Source organism: Sphaeramia orbicularis, chromosome 4, assembly GCF_902148855.1.
Source record: "Sphaeramia orbicularis chromosome 4, fSphaOr1.1, whole genome shotgun sequence".
In the NCBI taxonomy this organism is placed as follows: domain Eukaryota; kingdom Metazoa; phylum Chordata; class Actinopteri; order Kurtiformes; family Apogonidae; genus Sphaeramia; species Sphaeramia orbicularis.
This window is the reverse complement of record NC_043960.1, coordinates 33305834-33324985: the sequence shown is the minus strand read 5'-3', so window position 1 is coordinate 33324985 and position 19152 is coordinate 33305834. Positions and strand designations below refer to the sequence as shown.

Here is a 19152-nt window from a genome sequence, read left to right as displayed (position 1 = left end):
TTTTTTGGTCTGACTGTGTATAACCTCTATATTATATAAACTAAACTAATGATATGGGGTGATTTACACTTGCAGTATATTGTATTGTTTGGTTGTCTGCTTTTTGGGTGCCATGGGATTGTTTTTGTTGCAGTACCACAATTGGACACTAGGGGAATTGATAGTCCTACAGTCGCAGAAAACATTATTAGACCACCAGTGTTTTCTTCAATGTTTTGTTCATTTAGCTATGTGGACGACAGTCAGATAGATACATGCCCTTCTCAAAAAGAAGGATGAATCTTTTGTCAAACCTCTACTCAGGTGTCTTGATGCCATAAAGGGCTGGATGGCTATACATTGTTTAAAGTTTAATGAGAAAAAGACAGAGGTGATGGTTTTTGGTGGCACCACTGCCCCCCACCCCCACCCCCTTGCAAACCTGGGTCCCTTGGCCCAGTTCATTAAGCCAACCATCACAAACCTTGGACTTAAAGTGGATGCTGGTCTCAAATTTTTGACTGTCACATCACTTCAGTCGTTAAATCCAGTTTTTTTTCCAGTTGAAGCAGCTGGAAAAAATTAAACCAATTCTTTCTAGACACCACTTTGAAACAGTCATTCATGCTCTTGTGACCACCAGGCTCGATTATTGCAGTGGACTTTATGTGGGGGCTAGTGGTTCCTCCGTCACCCGTCTTCAGATGGTGCAAAATGCTGGTGCACGTCTTTTAACCGGCACACGTAAACATGAGCACATTTCCCCCATTTAAGCCTCTCTCCACTGACTGCCCATACATTTTAGGATTAATTTTTAAATTATTTTATTTACTTTTAAATCCCTAAATGGCCTCACCCCACCCTACCTCTCCGAACTGCTGCAGCTTAATACACCCCCTCACTCTCTTAGGTCAGCTGATCATCTGCTCCTGGGTATACCAAAAACTCAGCACAAGTTCAGGGGTGACTGTGCCTTTGCTGCAGCAGCTCCTAAACTATAGGACCATCTGCCTCTCCAGATCAGACAGACCTCCGCTCTGTCTGTTTTTAAGTCCCTTCTCAAAACACATCTTTTCTCCTTGGCCTTTGAAACCATGTGAGATGTTTGAATGTATTATTTTTTATTCTATTGTTGTTCTATTGTTGTTATTTATTTATTTAGTTGTTTTTTTAATTGTACTGCTTTTTATGTTTTTAATTTATTCTTGTATTTTATTCTTTTATTTAGGTTTTATTTATTTTTCTGTACAGCACTGGCTTTTTTTGTACAGTTGTTCTATGTTTTTTAATCTATTCTTGTATTTTACTCTTTTATTTTGGTTTTTATGTATTCTTCTGTACAGCACTTTGGTCCACTGTGGTTGTTTTAAAGTGCTTTACAAATAAAGTGGGATTGGATTGGATTTTAATGCCTGGTACAACTAAAGGTTCATTTGTTTGGACAAATATAATGATAACAACAAAAATAGCTCATAGTAGTTTCATTTCAGAGCTGATTTTCCATGTTGTCTTGATAATAACCAAAATCACTTCAGTTCTTACATCAGTAGCTATGGCATTGTACTGACAAAACCAGTGCTTTTAGGCATTCCATGTTTTCTTTTCTGTCTGTTTTAGTCACATGATACACACAGGAGTTAGTACTTGATTGCATAACCATTGTTTTTGATGACTTTTGATGGTCTAATAATTTTTCTGTATATTCACCTCAGTTAATACACCCATGAGGGAGAGGTGCAGGAGGACGATGTGTGTTTTCCTGATTCCTGCCTACTGTAGCTTTACGTTCATATTCACTCCTTTTCTGTTAAAATGAAGAATTTAGAAGTAGCAAGGCCCATGTTTCAGTGAAATAAAAAACATGCAACCTCCCAAACCAACCATAAATGCTTAACTATCGGCTAAATCAGTTTACAGAATCCATCCATGTGTTTATCACTCAGCATCTGCAAGGTGGAACCTATTATTCCTGAGTAAACAAAAGGAGAAGAAATGAGGTTGGCTAGAATGAGAGATTCCAAAGTAAATTCCCCAGGTTTGCACAGCCTATCATGCAGAACACTACATCTACCCTCTCATAAAAAGCGACCAATCTTACTGAGATAAATGGTAATCAAAAACGTGCGGCAGAAATGAAGACCCTAAACTAATTACAAATAAATACAAGGTGACTAATCATAAGTAATCCAGTTGCGGTGCATCAGCAGACTCCCCAGTGAGAGCAGGAAGGAGCTGGAGTTGAAGCAAAGTGATTTCCCTCAGGCAGACATGCCATTTAAGTGTGCTCCATTGTTGTGGGTGAGATCCATTAGCCCTCACTCTGGTTTGGCACATCAAAGCAAATTCTCACATATGGATTATCTGCAAATAGTGTTTTATATATATATATATATATATATATATATATATATATATATATATATATATATATATATATATATATATATATATATATATATATATGTATAATTTTAGCAAATCTGAGAACTGAGCAATTGCATGTATTCAGTAAGTTGAGACATATGAATGTGTGTGTCGCCCATGTGTGCAGCTTATATATAGTTATGCATTTGTGTTTATGTGTGCAGGGATGTGTGTGAGTAAACAGCTTAATGGAACCAAGAGGATTTCATAATGGAAAAGGCCGACGTAATGTAGCACGAAATAGTGTTGTCATGATGTGGATTACCGAGGTCACTTTAAAGCAAAAATCAAACCCAAAATCAACTTAAAGGATAATTCATTTTCCAAATCTGATACTCAGAGGCTTCTTTGGCCTGAGAGTCATTTAATAAGCAGGTGAAAGTGGAATGCACGCTCTGGTTATCACCTCAGAAACATCCACCAGCGTCGGCCTCATCTCATCCTAAAAGGCCTTAAATCAAATGCAACAGTTAAGCTAAATGAGGATGAGGGTTTTGAAACATTTTTGCAGTCATCTAAGCATTAGTGCGGACTGTATTTTGATGATATTTACATAGCTATTCCCCAAAATTCCAGTTGTAAGTGGTTCGCAGAGACTCCAGCCAACACTCCATTTAAATGTCACATGCAGAAGTGGCATTATCCCCAGAGATTGTTTTTTGTTTTTCATTTTTTTGGTAAATCTGCATATTGTTTTTGTGCATTTGCAGAAAAGCCTGTTTGTCATTGATCTGCTTTACCCAGAAAATACATGTACTAAAATGTCTGGAGGATCATACACTATGTATATGAAGGAAGAGGATTATGTTCGGCCCAAATATATTTTGTTTGATAGTCAGACTTTGTGAACTCCAACACTGACAAACCGTGAAGAATATTTGTAGGAGTCATGTTTAAATGTTTAGCTAAGGAGGCTGAGATCGCTCCAGAGCTGAATACATTCACAACAGATCTGTTCCTGCAGCTTTGCAATGCTTCCACAGCCCTGAAATTCTGTCTGTTTACTGTTTTGGCCTTTTTTTCCCACTTCTATTCAAGATGGTTTTTGCATGAAGGTCTTATCCTGTATTGCAGCATTGTTTCAGTGACAGCGACGGGCTCATGAGGGGCCCAGACGCTGCAGATAAGCGCATCAGCCATTCCTGGGTTCCTCCTTCAGACCTATTAGGTCTTGCAAGGACTTCAAACACCAATTTGTTCTGCAAATAGCCCATTCAATTTGTGGCTGCCAAAGAGAGACACCTCTCTCCCTCTCTGCAGTAATTGAATCTTCAAAGGGACATTTTCCTCTATTTCTGTCAGGTATTAGAGTGATGAATAGCAAACGGTCATTTGAACAGAAAGAGTGGATACATGTTTATCCATTTTCAGTTAGACGCTCATCATGCGCCTTGATGATTGCTAGGCTGGAAACTGAATGGCAGCTCTGTGGCATCTTTAATAGAGTTTTTTCCTTACTAAGTCATGCACTCATATCAGGCTTTTGCATGAAAGATACATTCTTGGGCACTTGGCAAATGGGATCTTGTAGTAATTATGCCATTCAGACATAAAGACGCCTCTGAAAATGCTTCATTGCTAAAAACAAGGACATCAGACATCATGACAGCACATCTCTAAGTGTTCCACCATCCATTATTAAGAGAATGTCTTCAACCAACTTTAGCAGGTTACAACTTTAAATTCTGTATATTTACAATGAATTTAACGAGTCCTTTAAATCTTCAATATTTTTATTAATTAAATACACCATACTGGAGCAAATGTCTCGGAAAATATCACAAATAAATTTCTCTTTCATTCAGCATTTATATGTTGGTGATGATCTCTACATTAGTGACTATGAGCAACTTTCTTCTGTTCGCCATGGGTTCAGGGTTTGAGGGGAGGAGGAAAGACTGGAGCTGAGTGCGGAGGGTCAGATGTACTGTAGCCACGCCTGGACAACGACATTTACATGCATACTGTACATACATGGTAGTTTTACAAATACACCAAGAGTGTTTTCATGATTTGTTTTTCACAAAAAGCCACAGATTTTTTTAAAACCCCATCTTTTTTTATATATATACCACCAAAAGAAAGAAAACATTCCCCTTTGACAACACTTAAAATATATAAAGTGGAAACACCATGTTGTTGGGAAATGAAGATAGAAAAGGAAGCGAGGAAAAAAAAATGAAAAGTTCCCGGTTTTCCCCCAAAACGTCTTTTAACAAATGTTGCAGAGTTGAAAAGTCTGCATCTCTTTAACCTCATTAGTCTTTTTCTCTTTTCCTCACTTCAGTCACAACATCCTCTGCATCTGATTTCATTTTCTCTTCCGCAAGAGTCCCTTGGATCGGTCTCCTTCTTTCCTTTTTTTTAAATTCCAGGGTCGTGGAGTCCTCAGCGTCCCGATTCAGGTGCATTAAGTGCAAGTATCCACCCATATTTGGGGAAAAGCCAAGGCTGAAGGCTGAGCGTTAGGTATGGGTTGCAGAAATAAAAGTCAGGTTACTGGTTAAGATGGGTAGAGGATTCCTTTGGGGCAAAAGGGCCTGGGAGCACAGCTGAAAGGCTGGGGTGCTGATCCACTCTGTCTCGGGTGACAATGAGTAAGGGCTAAAATGAAGGCACACATCCTGCTTCCTGTACAGCTCCCGCTTAACACACCTGAACAGAAGACACAAAGTACATCAACATGGGATCTGTCATTCATCTAATACACATATTCTACATTTACCAGAGCCCTGGGTATCAAAGGTCAATACTTTCATGGCAACGACTGAAATGCATAGATAGCATCAAGTATTAAGTATCATTTCATGTTCAATTTCAATACTTAAGGACTAAATCGCATCAGAGTCTGAGATTTTTTTAATTAAAGATGTTTATTTTTACACTGTTAAACTGCTTTGAGTATATAAAAATGCAAACAAGTAGAAAACAAATGCAGATATCTATTGCAATGTCTGAGTCAAAACAGAAAATTTGACAAATTATTATTCAGAAAATCAGCACTGAAACTGATCTGTTACTATTAACAACAGACCGTCCCTATGTTTGGGACTTTACCTACATGCCAACAGTGTTTTAGGTCTAGTTAATGGGTGCACCTAAAATGATCATTAATGTGAATTAAGCTGTTGAATATTTCTTATAAATGTAAGAAAAAGGTAAAAAATGTTGATCAATGTTTCCCAAAGCCCAAAATGAGATCCATAAATATCTTGTTTGGTCCACAGACTGAATACTTTCTGCTTCTTGCTGTAGAGGAGTCAAAAGATAGAAAATATTCAAACGTAAAAGCTGGAATAAGAGCTGGATGACATGATCTAAAAATTTAATCTCAATTTTCTCAATGCGATGGATGATTTAGATAGTGTAGATAAAACAGTTAAAAATTGTCTATACTTGTCTTGTCTTTACTACAACTATATTCACAATTAATATATTACAAAAAACAAACAGGATGCATTTTCATTTTTATTGCACAAGAAACTTCTCCAGTGGAATAATCTGACTTTTGTGATTTAAGCATTTGCTTCATGTGAACAAAATATTGATCAATTGAGTAATAAAATGGACTAAGAAAATACTCAAAAATGTAAAAGCTCAATTTCATACTTTAAAGCTGACAGTAATATTATAATTTCTGCTGCTATATTCGACTTTATGTTTGTATGTAAAACAATGATGTCACACCCTAATTCACACATGCCTATTGTTGCTTTGTGTGATAAGGATGCACTCTAAACAACAATAACATGAGTAGATTCTGAGTATTTTACATTTGATTGGCCTTAGCAACTACAACTTCACAAATTCAAGGTTTAATATAAAATATGTGTGTGCTCATCTGCTTTTGGATTTAGCGTTGGAGTTTGTTTTGTGCTGGGAGCTGGTTGTATGTCGTTAGCTAACTCCATTTCTAAACTAACAGCTAGATGATGTAGTTCAGTGTTACTCCAAAAATCCAGCACTGAGCACAACACAACTCCAACACCACCATTAACATTTTAGACAAGAGCATTTATGTCTGCTACAGTACGTGATCAACAATGTCAGTGGTTCAGTCTGCTAAAAACCAATGTCAGAAGTTTTCCCATTGTTTCTCCATTGTTGCGTGTACGAGTTATAAATGGTAAAGGATGTAAAACAAAGGCCATGAAGACGAAGCGTTTGTTTAAATGGAGGGGGAACATTTCCATTGAGAGATAGATCTGTATTAGTGTGGACGGGCCCTCAGAGCATCAGTTCACAAAATAGCAGAACTGTTTCAAGCTGACACGTCAACTTTCCAGCAGCTTCAGTCGGGTCCTTGTTTAATTTATTGATCAGCCAGGCTTTGAAAACCATCTGGTGTCCCATTTACTTTGCATTAACTTAAAAGTGCATTCATGAAGCGATTCTCTTTGGTATAATTATAACCACGCTCAAACATAACTGCAGGAGGTGTTCAGTCCTGTGAAACAGAAAAATGCAGGGGAGGAAAGACAATTATCTGTCTGGGTTCCACCAGCATTCAACTTTTTCATCTTTCTTGTTTTCTTTGCATTTTTTCCACGATTCTGAGGAGCGATTTACTTTTTCCCTTCATCCCTCAAATCACTAGGAGGGCTTCAGTCTATTAGTAATTGCAAACTCCTACTTGGGGTCTAATTAAAGTGACTGACGCTGGGAGGGTCTCACTCCCCTGGGTCAAAGCAGCTCTGTAGGAGAGAGGTAATTTGTCTCTTCTGAACAAAGAGATTAGGAAGAAGCTGGGAAGAAAGCTTAATAAATGAGCATCAAATGTCCTATGCCATGAACGCACACCACACCAATTATGTCACTGCAAAATCGCACATAATCAAAACAATGGTCAGCAGATAACCCTGTGTTTCCGTTCGAGTGGTGACTGCTTAATTTTCTCCCTGATCTCCTCTGCTGGCGTTTCTACATTCAGTTTATGTTGCTGTTGAGGATACATGAGGTATATTGATTTTGAGCACCTTTCACCGTGAGCTGTTATCCTCCTGGAAGTGTGAGGCCGTCCAAATTCTGTTTTAGTGAAAGGAACAGCTATGTTTTGTGCTAACGTGCTTTAGCAGCAGGATAATTCTCCTTTATTTCACTCACGGAGATAATAAAAGCATCCTGAGACAGTTCCCACTGAGGCTTGTGTCTCTGTTTATTTAATAATTCTCTCTCTGCTATAATTAAAGCACCAGGGCCAATATTCAGATTGCATTTTAGCATCAATAATTCAGCAGTTTTCACTACAATTGATGTTAGCGCATAAATAAACAATGAGGCCTCATATTTACTACACCAGCCATGCTACAAGAGACATGCGGGTCGGTGTAAGGACTTAAACAGACATTTAAAATTAAGCTAGATAATGCAACGGCTTTCAATTTAAATGTGAGGAGCTCTAAGAGCTCTAAGAGCTGATTTGTAAAAGTGACAAGCCCTTAAAAGGCCTGTGACGTGGAGTGGGAGGGTGAGAGGGGGGTTAATGGAGTTCTACTTCTCCTCTACTCACAAAACCACTCAAGGTGAAATGCATGCTCCCAACAATATAATTCCTCTTTCAGTCAGACTCTGACACACTCCAAACACCTCCCATATCTCTCTGCACTGTGTGTATCAATAAAGCTGCTTGTTGTTGAGGCAAAAATGATTACATCTGCTGCCGGCACAATGAAGCTATCCTGAAGAATGAAGTTATCCTTCGTATATGATTAGGCCTTCTGTTTTGCTTTCACTGGAGGCATCGAGATCAAATCAGGGAAAGCCATGATGACAGCTTTCATGATAGAGTAGCTGCTGCAGCTTGCTGTCTGCATTCAACCCCGGGCTCCGGATACATATTTTTGGCCCGGGTATAATAACTTAGCACAGGTGATCCCAGTCTTGTTGATAGAGTAGTCAAATGCTGTTTTAAACAGTCTATTAATGGCAGCATGTGTCATTTTTCAGGACAATTGTAAGTCTGGCTCAGGACGGTGAATGCATTCAATACATTCAGTTTAACATGTATCTACTCGTAACAAAGTGAGTCTGAAGACAGCCGCACAAAAAAAAAAAAAAAAAAAAAAAGGAAACAACAAAAATCATTTTCACATGGTTTGTGCTGACAGATTTTCAGAGCACCATGTTCACCAACAAGAATGATGGAAAAATCCATTGGCTGTCTGAAAATCAAATTCATCTCTGCTCGACAAGATTTAATATGTGCTGCTGCATGCCTTGCAGTAAAGTTGTCGTCAATATAAACAGAGTAAAAAAGTTGGAAATTACAGATGTTTTTCTTTTCCTGCTAATGACTCAGTGACTGATGACAAGCTTTAAGTGACCGTTTTTTACTTTGAAGGTATCAGCCGCCCCTTTAATACTTCAAAATGAGACCACAAAGAGCTCTGCACTCTGCAGAACCAGAGTCCCTGTCGTATTTCACTGGAGAGAGGGAGGGAGCAGGAGGCGGGGCTTCTTACCTTCTGGTCAGGCAGTAGCGGGTTCGTCTGCAGTGAACTCAAATGGCCGTTGATGAGTGCTGTGGGTCTGTCGTGTTCGCAGAACAGGCTGCCGTTGATGTAGTGGAACCGGTCCCCGGGGACGAGTCGGTTCCGGCAGGTGGAACATGTGAAACACTGCGGGGGGTACAGAGCGAGAACCGTTCACAACCAGGCCCACAGCGAGCCGACGCTCAGGCTGTTATGTAATATCACCTCTGAGCAAACACACATGCTTCAGTTATGGGCAGACGTAAACTGCACGTACTTCTACTGAGGTATGAGTGACTTTACCAGTTTAACACACCACCAGGCTGAAAATCTACAAAAGACACTTTCTAAAAATGTTTATACAAATTTACCATTATTTTGGAACCAGATCCAAATATCTGAGTCTGCATCGACCAGTTATTGTACTTAAGAATGATCAGATCAATACTAAGAATTTTTTATGGATACTGGTATCATTATTTTTTAACAATAAATGTATTTAATCTGAAAATCCAATACTTCGCAAAAGCAGCTGCCTCTTCATCTGAGACAAACATTTCAATACAACATTAAGTTTTACTTTATTTATTTATTTTTATAGAATTCTTTAGCTTGTAAAACTTTATGAAAACAAACTTATTTTAGCTCTGTAAAGTTCTTGGGGGTAACTAGTTAAATAAACAGCTTAAATTAAAGATGGTGTTACAAATAATTTATATAATTGCAATCTATTATAGTTACCATGAAGAATAAGTCACTAAATTATTTCTTCAAAATCCTAACATTTTAGTTTTATTAAATAGTCAGATTTAAATTTTTGTTTCTATTAATTTTCAGCTTTATTGCCCAAGTCAGTCAAATGTAATTACATTTCTTTGAAGAAAAGACAAAATACTTGCATTACTTGTTATTTTAACTTGTAATCAGTAACCTTGCATTTCCAAATTTAACGCTTCAATACTGACCCTGTCCTACACCCTTTATTGTTGTCCGTAAACTTCAGGGAGCAATTTTGCTATTTACTGAATATATGTATTTGTTTATTTACGTTTTTATTTAACATGACAAGAAATCCTTGCATTTTATGCTTTTCTCAACTAAACATATACTTATGAAAAAGTATACTTATAGGTATTTCAATCATATTTGTGTCAGCCCAAATTTTGACACCAGTATTTTCATTCTTACAGCAAATGTATAACAGTTCTAAATACCTGCACATTACTAATTACCCCCCAAATCAAACCGTATGTCTGATTTCATGTTCAACTTCATAGAGTTTACCTTGAGATGGTACACATTGCCCTGTGCCCTCATCACCAGTTCACTGGCTGGAATGGACTGACCACAAGCACTGCAAGCTCCACTGTTTCCAAATAATCTGACAAAACAGACAAAAAAGAAGAAGCAGAAGAGGAGAAGGTGTTACTACAGATGCATAGGCTTGTGCTTGTGAAATGGACTGTGGCATCCACATGTTTGACTGCTGAGTGTGTCACTTTATTCACTGCTAAGTTCACTTTTTCATTCACCTCTAAGTCCAACTTTAGAGAAATACTCGCAAAAGAAAAAAGAACAGGAAAAAAAATCCAACTAGCAGGAGGAGAAATAGGAAATCATCACAATATCAACAGAAAAATGAAACCCCAGTACTCCGCTCTGCACAAGCACCTAGCTCTGAAGCTGCATATTACTTTTGGTGCACATTTTTTGCAACCTAATAATAACCTGGAACATAAGCAATCAGGACCTAAGAGGATTTGATTGTACATCCAGGCGGAGACATAGTGCCTTTGCCATTAGGACTCCTGTGAATGCTCTGTCAGTGCCGTGTTTCCATTAGAAACCCGTAGCTACTCGGGTTGATATATAATGTGCATGGGTTAACCTTTTCAATCATGGTGTCAACACTTTAGATTTGCTTCTGCTCATCTCTTTCGTCCCTAACCTTCTCTCTCTCTCCCTCTCCCTCTGCCTCTTGATAATGAAATGCTTGCTCCAGCTTCCCTTCTATCTTCCTTCTGAGTCCACAATTTAGATTACTTCATCTCGGTGAGCAGCAAACTGAATGAAATTTCGATTTGAGCAGAAAGTAATTTACTGGGATCTGGACCCATTTGTCATCATATCTCACCGGGTGTTTGCTCTATCACTGCACTTTTCCTAAGCAATCAAATAAGACCACGGCATCTGACATGCTCCGGAGAGAAGAAGAGAGAGGGGGAGAGAGGGATGGAGAGAGAAAGGGATAGGGGGAGTGGTTAACACTGCTGGGTATGAATCACATGAAGTTGTTTGGCTAAAAACAAATTAACAGGCTGAGGAAACAACAGGAGGAAAGTGCTGTAAAAACGTCATTTCTTTCTGTTGATACATTCTTGAAGACAATTTTATGAAAAGTATTTAACAAATTCATACTGCAGGGGAATAAATGCTTCTACTATCCCAACCATAACCCAAGCAGTTGTTAGATATATTGACAAACAAAACAAGCCAGAGCTCTTTGCAAAGGGACAGAAATGGCTTTCAATAAGACAGCCAAGGCAGAAGCAAATTTTGTCTTGGCATCATTTGGAAAGGCTCCATCAAAACTCAATTTCAGAAACTAATTAACTGGAGACTGTCGTCACAGCACTGCCAATTCTCTGCTTTCACTGGGACACACATGATAGTGGAAAATGAACATATAGGCCTTGCTTTAAGACTCTTTTGTTTGTGGTATTTGTGCAGAAAAGAAAAAAAAAGTATACCACTCCTGCAAAGGTGTTTCTGCAAATCAAAGATGCCTGAAAATGTGTTCCTCATGTTCATTATGTTTATCCTTGGGTGGGTTTGTTTACAGGCAACAATCTGATGATATAATAAACATGATGATACAAGGGTCCAACCTGTCATTGCACAACAAAACTGCACCATAGGCATAAAATTAAGTTCAGAAAGTTTACATTGTCATGTAATCAGATCAGTGGGATTCAGGTTGTATATAGTATCTGAATATTATGGTATACCTGTATTTTTAAGGACATTGTTTAGCATTAGTGCAGATAGACGGTCTACTTTACTTCCTGCTTGATCTAAAAACAAGCTGCACAAACTCCTGCAGGTTAAAGTGGGCTAATTGCACACTAATAAAATGTACTTAAATATACTTGTGAGCCTAGTAACATTAATGCCAAAACTACCAATGATGTACCACCTTATCTATATTTTGATGGTACTCAGCCCATTTAATGACAGTTTTTTACAGTGTTAATATCTGTGGAGTAAAAAAGTTGGGGCAGTGCTTTTATTTAGTGATTTATTTTTAAATGTGATCTCTAAAATCCATTGTATGTCATATCCAGATGTACATATACACTTACTTTAATCGACTACAATCTTCTAATAAAATATCAAGTTGTACATAGTCATTGTACATATACAGAGGGTTGACTTTTGGTCCGTATTGCTCAGTTTGTTGCAAATGTAGCTCCTTAAGTAGGATTTGCATTTGCAAACACAACACAAAATTAAACACTGTCTTCAACAAATGTTTCCAAGATAAATATTAATTAAAATTGATATAAAGAATTGATACAGTATCACAAAACATTATGTAGCGATGGTGGAGTCTATCAATATTTTCATACATCTCTATTCTTGTTAGTCTCATCTGCATGACTGCTTTGGAGAAATGTAGACACAATGGCCACAGGACATTTTCACCACAGCTTTTCTATTTGACCACAGAGTGGAACTCATACCAGGTTAATTATTTTACCAAGGGAAGGCTCTTGATAGTATTTGATTTAAGGACCCAAAGCCTTTAGGTGCTCAATTAAGTTGCTATAACGGTTTGAACTTGGGCTCTAATGGCCTCTCCTGCCAGTGAACTACAGCACCGAGGTGAAGTCGACACTCTGGGTCAGTATAATTAAGGCCAAGGGACTCTTTAATTGCAATGACACATCTGCCCCCCCCCCCCCCCAAAAAAAAAAAAAATCAGTAGTTGTTGAGAGACACTGGAGGACGGCTATATCTTGATTTATGTGTCCTCTTCCCTTTGGATTTGACTTTAAAATGTTATCGCCACCTCCGTTTCTGATTAGATTAAAGAACAAACAAAAAAACACATTCAGAACTGTCTGTTGTCTATAGGCGATGACTATTAGATTTCATTTCACCGCTGACTGCCAGGTGAAATATAGCATGGCTTGCTGCTGGGCTGTCTGGTAAATGCAGACCTCATTCACCAAGGCCTTTGAGTAGGGTAAAATTACCCCACAACAATGATTTCTGCAACACAGTCCATTAAAAATGCCTCTCTACATCAGCAGCCAAAGCACCTTAAAAGCACTAGGCCATATTGATACTGAAGCGGGGCTTTGCATAATGGCAAGAGCTGCATTAGAGAAAAGGGTGGAGGGGCCGGGGTGGGGGTAGATTGCAAGGATGAGGGAGGGCGCGTGTGGATCTGTGTTCGTTTGTGTATGTGCATGTGTTTTAGGAGGAGGGGGGGAGGGGAGGTGTCTGTGCAGGGATGGGGAGGTAGTGGCGGCAGCGGCGGCGGCGGTGATGGTGTTGGCGGCGGTGGGGGCTCAGCCAAATTACACTTGGTTAATTCAGAGTAACAGATCTGGCCCCAAGTGAATTGAAGGCCTTGAATTAATTCTGTTATGACAAATCAAGATAAACGTTTCCCCTAAATTGCATGCGATTTAATTAATTTCTGAGATCCCCGTTTTTCCTGGCCTAATAGTTCACATTCTCTTGCGCTGTCATAGTGCTTGAGTGGGCAGACTTCAAAGTGATATTAAATAACCAACTATTAGATTTACCTCACACGTTCTATTGGAAAAGTGCCATTTAATTACCTAGGCTTATTCAATTAAGGGGACAGCATTCTCCCTGAATCCAGCAGCCACAAGTAAATTAATTCTCCCTCTACTAGCAGCCCACAGAAATAATATCTCCTCCAGCTTAAAACAACATGATCCCAACAGCAAACACGACTTTGGCATCGAGTTTGACTTTAAAGTCTTTGGTGGCAGCAGTGCAAGGGTAACACAGGGAAGGTGCTGCCCTGTGATGTTTGTGGTGCGTGAAATCTTTGATTGATGGGAGTTGGGGATCATCCCAGGCAAGGCGTATCCCATTATAGATGTGATACGATGCCATGTTGATCAATCAGATGAGTGTTTTCATTATACAATTCTAAAGCTGCAGATGAAAATATGTGTCATATGTGCAGTTTAGCTTATCTGTTACCGAACTGAGTCTGCCCCTTTAAGATGAGAGAAAAAAAACAGCGGCAAATGGCCTTCACAATAATCCCTCTTCTCTATCTGTCTTTCTCTCTTGCTCTCTCTCAAAAGCCAATTTGGTTAATTAAATGTTTTGTTTGCAGTGTGGCTCTCATTCATTTCGGACACGTCATTGGGAGCGGATACAAGCCAGGGACCAGATCTCATTAGATAAAACCCATCAGGACTAAAGGAAATGGAGGGGGACTATAATTAAAGCATTTAATTGTGTAGACTCACTGTCAGATGTTTTTCCCCCGCTCCTATCTTTATCTCTACAGAGATCTCATGGTTCCATAATATGCGTTTTAGCTCTTGTACCAAGCATGCTCTTATTACAAGTGGAAAGGTGTATCCACATTTTCCCCCCTTCCAATTTTAATTACGTTATAGTCCCATTATGAATGAAGTACCCCATTGACTTTCTCATCCTTTTTATGAGGTGGGTGTGAGTGCACACAGGCACACTTTAGATTCTGAATTATTCGTGCATATTTAATAGTGGTGTAGCATGTTCATGTTGACTGCGGTACTGTTCCTTCTTTTGGAAAAATAATGGTCACAGTACACCTTACTACATGTGTTTAATTTATAAAAACTTAACTCAAATGAACTTCACATGAAAACACAATTTCAAAAGCAAACATGAGAACCAAAAAACACTTAGCTGATAAAAAAGTATTAGAACTTTGGTTAGCGCCTTCCCCTTTCAAGGGAGCGCATGCTGAATGATCAGGCGGTCACATCACTCTGCTCTACATTACCACAATGAGAGTGTCATCAGTGAGCTCTGGTTGGGTGTCTGGCACACCTACTACAATATTTAAAAAGGCTCTCTTTGCTAATTAAATTGTCTTTTTCCATTAAAAAAGTCCAAAGACATAATAAATCAAGTCCAATATCTATGTCCCCTGTGCAAACATCTTGCAGACCAAACAGATTCCCTACCAGACCAGTTTTCTGTCTTTCACTTGAAACGCAAACAGGACAGATGAGGAGATGTCCTGAAGAATAACTTTTTTGCTTTGTGCTCTGTCAACATAGCATTGTGTTTGATCTAAACAACTGGACAGAGACTTCAACCAGGATACGTTAACAATCACTAATGATCTTACTAAAATTTCAGATGTTTGGAAGAAATACACACAACTCTTCTGATTCTTACGTGACAGGTTTTGCAATTTAGGATTGTTATAATATCCTTTCCTAAAACAGCCAAGAACTTTTAGAGCAACTGTTATATGTTCATGAGAAATCCATTGTTTTGCATTTATGCAAGATGAATGAATTATGTTGGTTTTTAACAATACAACAGCAAAGATAAAATGTGGTCATAACAAAGAATGATAATCTTTTCAACAGTGCTAATTTAAGTGTCACATGCAAGCATTTCCAAGGTGTTTTTCTCACCTGATGTAGTCATTTCTACAGAGGATCATGCCGCTTTTTGTGTAGCATGACGTGCCTATTTCGCCCAGCTGGGCCTGGCAGCATGAGCACTTGAGGCATCGGCTGTGCCAGTAGCTGTCCATGGTGTACAGGAGGAAACGGTCTGCGATTTTGCCCCCGCACCCTGCACACCGCTTCCATGACAGAGAACCTGTGCCCACCGGCGGTGGCTGGCTGCTGCCTCCCGGATTCACCATTGTCCCTAAAAGCAAACACAAACACAGAGGGGATGATGGAGACAGGTCAGACTTCTACTAGACAAGTGTGGCTTTGTATACAACGGGGTCAGGACCTGTGACGAGCTGTCAGACCGAATCCCTAAGGAGACAAATTAGGGAGAATCAAATTATCAATTATCATATTTTAACATTTCAGCTACATGAACATCTTGTTGCATCGGCGTCATCTTTGAACAGCTGTAGACTGCAAATTGTACCACAGCACAATAGTTGATCTCATTATTGGAACAGTTCACAGTCCTGTTCCGCTACAACAGAGCTACGAGTCATTTAGTGAACTAATCTGCCCTTGATCTCTGTCTCATCCCCGTGCTGTTGCTTCATTGGACCTCTCATGATGAATGTGTGTTAACTGATAACACTGGGGGCCAAAGGAACAATTATGCAGTACGGGCTTTTGTTGAGCTGTCCTAAGAATTTCTAAATAGCACAATACTTCACTTCACAATTCCTCACTCTGTTGCAGTTTGAATAGCTGGGAGGAGGCAGTTATTACAAAACACAAAGGCATACAGTATGAAAGAGCTGAAAGGGAATTGGCTTAAAACTGATATGTGAAACAGTCTGTCTTGTCGGCTCCGTGTTTACCATCACTTTATGCCTTGTAGGCCTTTGACCCAAACAATGAATGTGATCTGCCTTGCAACTAAAAGCATTTAACAGCACCATAATAGGTCACAGAGCTCTGATACACCACAGAGCTGCAGTAATGATGCTAAGTGTTTTAATCTAATGCAGTGCAGGCATTTGTTTCACCCGCAAAATTAATGTGGCTTCTTTCAAATGTAATCCTCTCCAATTTGGTCAGGGAGACTACATGCCTGGATAAAGCCAAATCTTTGTTGAAAGGCAGGTAGGCTAATTAGAGTTGGGGAGGGAGGGGGGGGGGGTGCACAGAGAAAAGCATTCAGTAAGCCCATTAGCAATGGCTCTTAGGGACAAACCACAGCGTACCTTAGTGCTGATTAAATCTAAAAGGAGATGAATCAAAAAGCCGACCTGAAAGTGACTCCCTGGATAAACAAGACGGACCATCGTCAAGTTTCATCCAGAGAGGAGTTTCTTTTTTTTCCGCTCAGGGATGAAGGGGACAGGAGGGGAAGGGAAGAGAGGAGGAGGAGGTGGAGGAGGAGGAGGAGGAGGAGGAGGAGGGGGGTGGCTTTTAACTTAAATGGGCTAACTCAAGTAATTACACGGGCAAGCAATTTAGGCGCAGAGTCATGGAAATAGAGGAGAGTTCGGAAAAAAAAAACAAAAAAAAAACATATGAGCCAGCCATGTGCTAAAAGCTCCTTTGGCTGGCTGCGGATAGAAAACATCATCTTTAATGGAAAATAAAAGAAATGTAGCAAAACAGTGGTGTTACTGCGGGTGAGGAGAATGGATAATGTCGCGCGACTATCAAATGGCACCACTTAGAAATGGAATAAAATAGAAGAAAACAAACCAGGCTGTTCATGTAAATAACAGTTACCATAGCTGAAATGTAAGTAAACACCCACCTCGTTTGTCTCTTTTAAGTGTAATGGTTGTGAAGTTGAGGGGCTTGAATGCAGGTAAACAGGTAGGATACGACAGTCCCAAAAAAAAGAAAAAAAAAAAAAAAAAAAAGTACAGGTAAAAAGGGGACAGACTAGCGCGCGCGGTCGGCCTCCAGCTCCGCGCGACAAGGAGAAAAAAAAGAAAAGAGAAAAAAAAAGAAAAAAAAGACTTGAGCTCCGATGTTCAGTGGCACAGAGCGCAACGCCGAGCAAATGGAGTTATCAGATAGTATTTCCACTGGATGGTTCCCGTTTTACTGTTGCTGCTTCACTGCTCTTTTTTTCGCCGGAACAAAAGGAGTCCATTGCAAAGACGTTATAATTACACTTCAGCAGCGTCGTAATGTCCTCAAACCGAAAAAGTGCGTCTTTGGAAACAGACAGAGACAGGATTGGAGGACAGAGGAGGAGAATACCGAGGCTTTCAGAGGGAGGCGTAAGTCTGTAATTGACTGTCCTCTGTAGTCTGCTCTCCGGGTCCCGTTAGCTGCTAGTTCTACATGTGTCGCTGACAGGAAGAAACCTCCAGTAAAAAGCCCTTTTAGCCGCGTGACGAAAGTATCGCAGCAGCCAATCAGCGCACGGGCCATTTGAGAGGAATAACAAATCCAGCCAATCAGAGAGAGGTGGAGTTGACTCGGACGCAAAGAGGAGGATGGAAACAAACGGCGATGAACTGTGGACACGGACCCGAGAGGTGCGAAAAACACGCACAAGAGATCCTCAAGACTTTCAATGACTCTTATCTTCCTTGCAAAACTAATTAATCACTTCATTTATTAGGCTATATACATAGTGGAAACTGTGCAAATCATTAAGTGGATTTGCAGAGTATCATCCTAGTAAACCTGGCGCATCCTCTGCTTTATTTATACGCCCCCCCCCCCCCGTCTATAAACCTGCATTGCAACATCCACCAGACCCACGTTGCATGCATCTCACGTCTGAGTTTAATTAGTTGACATTCAATAACTACTTAGTTTACCGAGGGTGACTCCAACCTCTGGGAAATATCAAGGCCTAATAGCTGCGTAGTGGCGCCATCGTCTGTCATTGGAAAAAATCGCAGCAAGGCCTTCTGTCGTTTACAACCCCATTAAGCCCCAGGTCATTGGTTTCAACACCTATTAAGGCTAATCTGCCAGACCTTGATTTGGCTGAGATCCTTTTACTCATTCACTCTTACATTTTTTAGTTTTTCACCATAATGAGACATCAAACACGAGTCAAGGGAAGGACATCTTCGCCAGTTCAATAAAAACTAATATGCTGTTGACATGTTTTGTGGGATGAGGTAATGCAGCTCTTAGATTTTAACTAAAGGGGCTGAAGTGCAGCCATGTAGAAGCACGGGAGGGTTCAAGGAAACAAGTGACGTCTTCAGTTAGACTAAAAATGTGCTGCCATTGGAGAAAAGTTGGTTGAGAGGAAACTAGTTTGAGATTCATCAGGCTGGGTGGTTTTACATGACAAAACAGCTTTATTATAAGATGCCCCTGGCTTCATTAGAAAGACATCAGATGTATAAAGATGGTCTTTTTCTTGACTTTAATTGTTTAATTATTCCTGTAGCTCCAAAGAGATTGTGCTGCATCGAGCTGATTTCCCTTTGGCAAAGCCAATGCTACTCCACCTTGGTTTGAGCCACATTCTCCTGACATTCTCATCAAGCCTCTCACTCACTAGAACAAAAACCACAGAAGATGGCGAAGAATATCGTTTCCACCAAGGAATGATTAATTGATATAAATGATTAAAACAGAGGGAA

At 39.6% G+C, this 19152-nt stretch overlaps 1 protein-coding gene across 2 annotated transcripts; it reads right to left on the bottom strand.

The window, feature by feature from the left end:
- Positions 1 to 4118: 4118 nt before the first annotated feature.
- Positions 4119 to 17897, bottom strand: lmo4b (LIM domain only 4b). 2 transcript variants are annotated; one of them, XM_030132560.1, is made up of 5 exons: positions 17346 to 17897; positions 15566 to 15806; positions 10158 to 10254; positions 8865 to 9020; positions 4119 to 5058 (listed from the first exon to the last, which is right to left on the bottom strand). In XM_030132560.1, the coding sequence occupies exons 2-5, from the start codon at positions 15799 to 15801 to the stop codon at positions 5050 to 5052; spliced, it is 498 nt and encodes a 165-aa protein (XP_029988420.1). In that variant the 5' UTR covers positions 15802 to 15806; positions 17346 to 17897; the 3' UTR covers positions 4119 to 5049. The 2 variants fall into 2 exon arrangements, with proteins under 2 accessions (XP_029988420.1, XP_029988421.1); XM_030132561.1 differs by lacking the exon at positions 17346 to 17897 and adding an exon at positions 15897 to 15915.
- Between the last annotated feature and the right edge of the window lie 1255 nt (positions 17898 to 19152).

What these genes read in the sequence shown, in the direction of transcription:
- lmo4b (XM_030132560.1), bottom strand. Translation starts at nt 15,801, where the DNA reads ATGGTGAATCCGGGAGGCAGCAGCCAGCCACCGCCGGTGGGCACAGGT. An exon ending in TGTAGAAATGACTACATCAG is followed by an intron (nt 10,255 to 15,565) that starts GTGAGAAAAACA and finishes CTGTTTTGTCAG; the next exon opens with ATTATTTGGAAACAGTGGAG. An exon ending in GCAATGTGTACCATCTCAAG is followed by an intron (nt 9,021 to 10,157) that starts GTAAACTCTATG and finishes TACCCCCCGCAG; the next exon opens with TGTTTCACATGTTCCACCTG.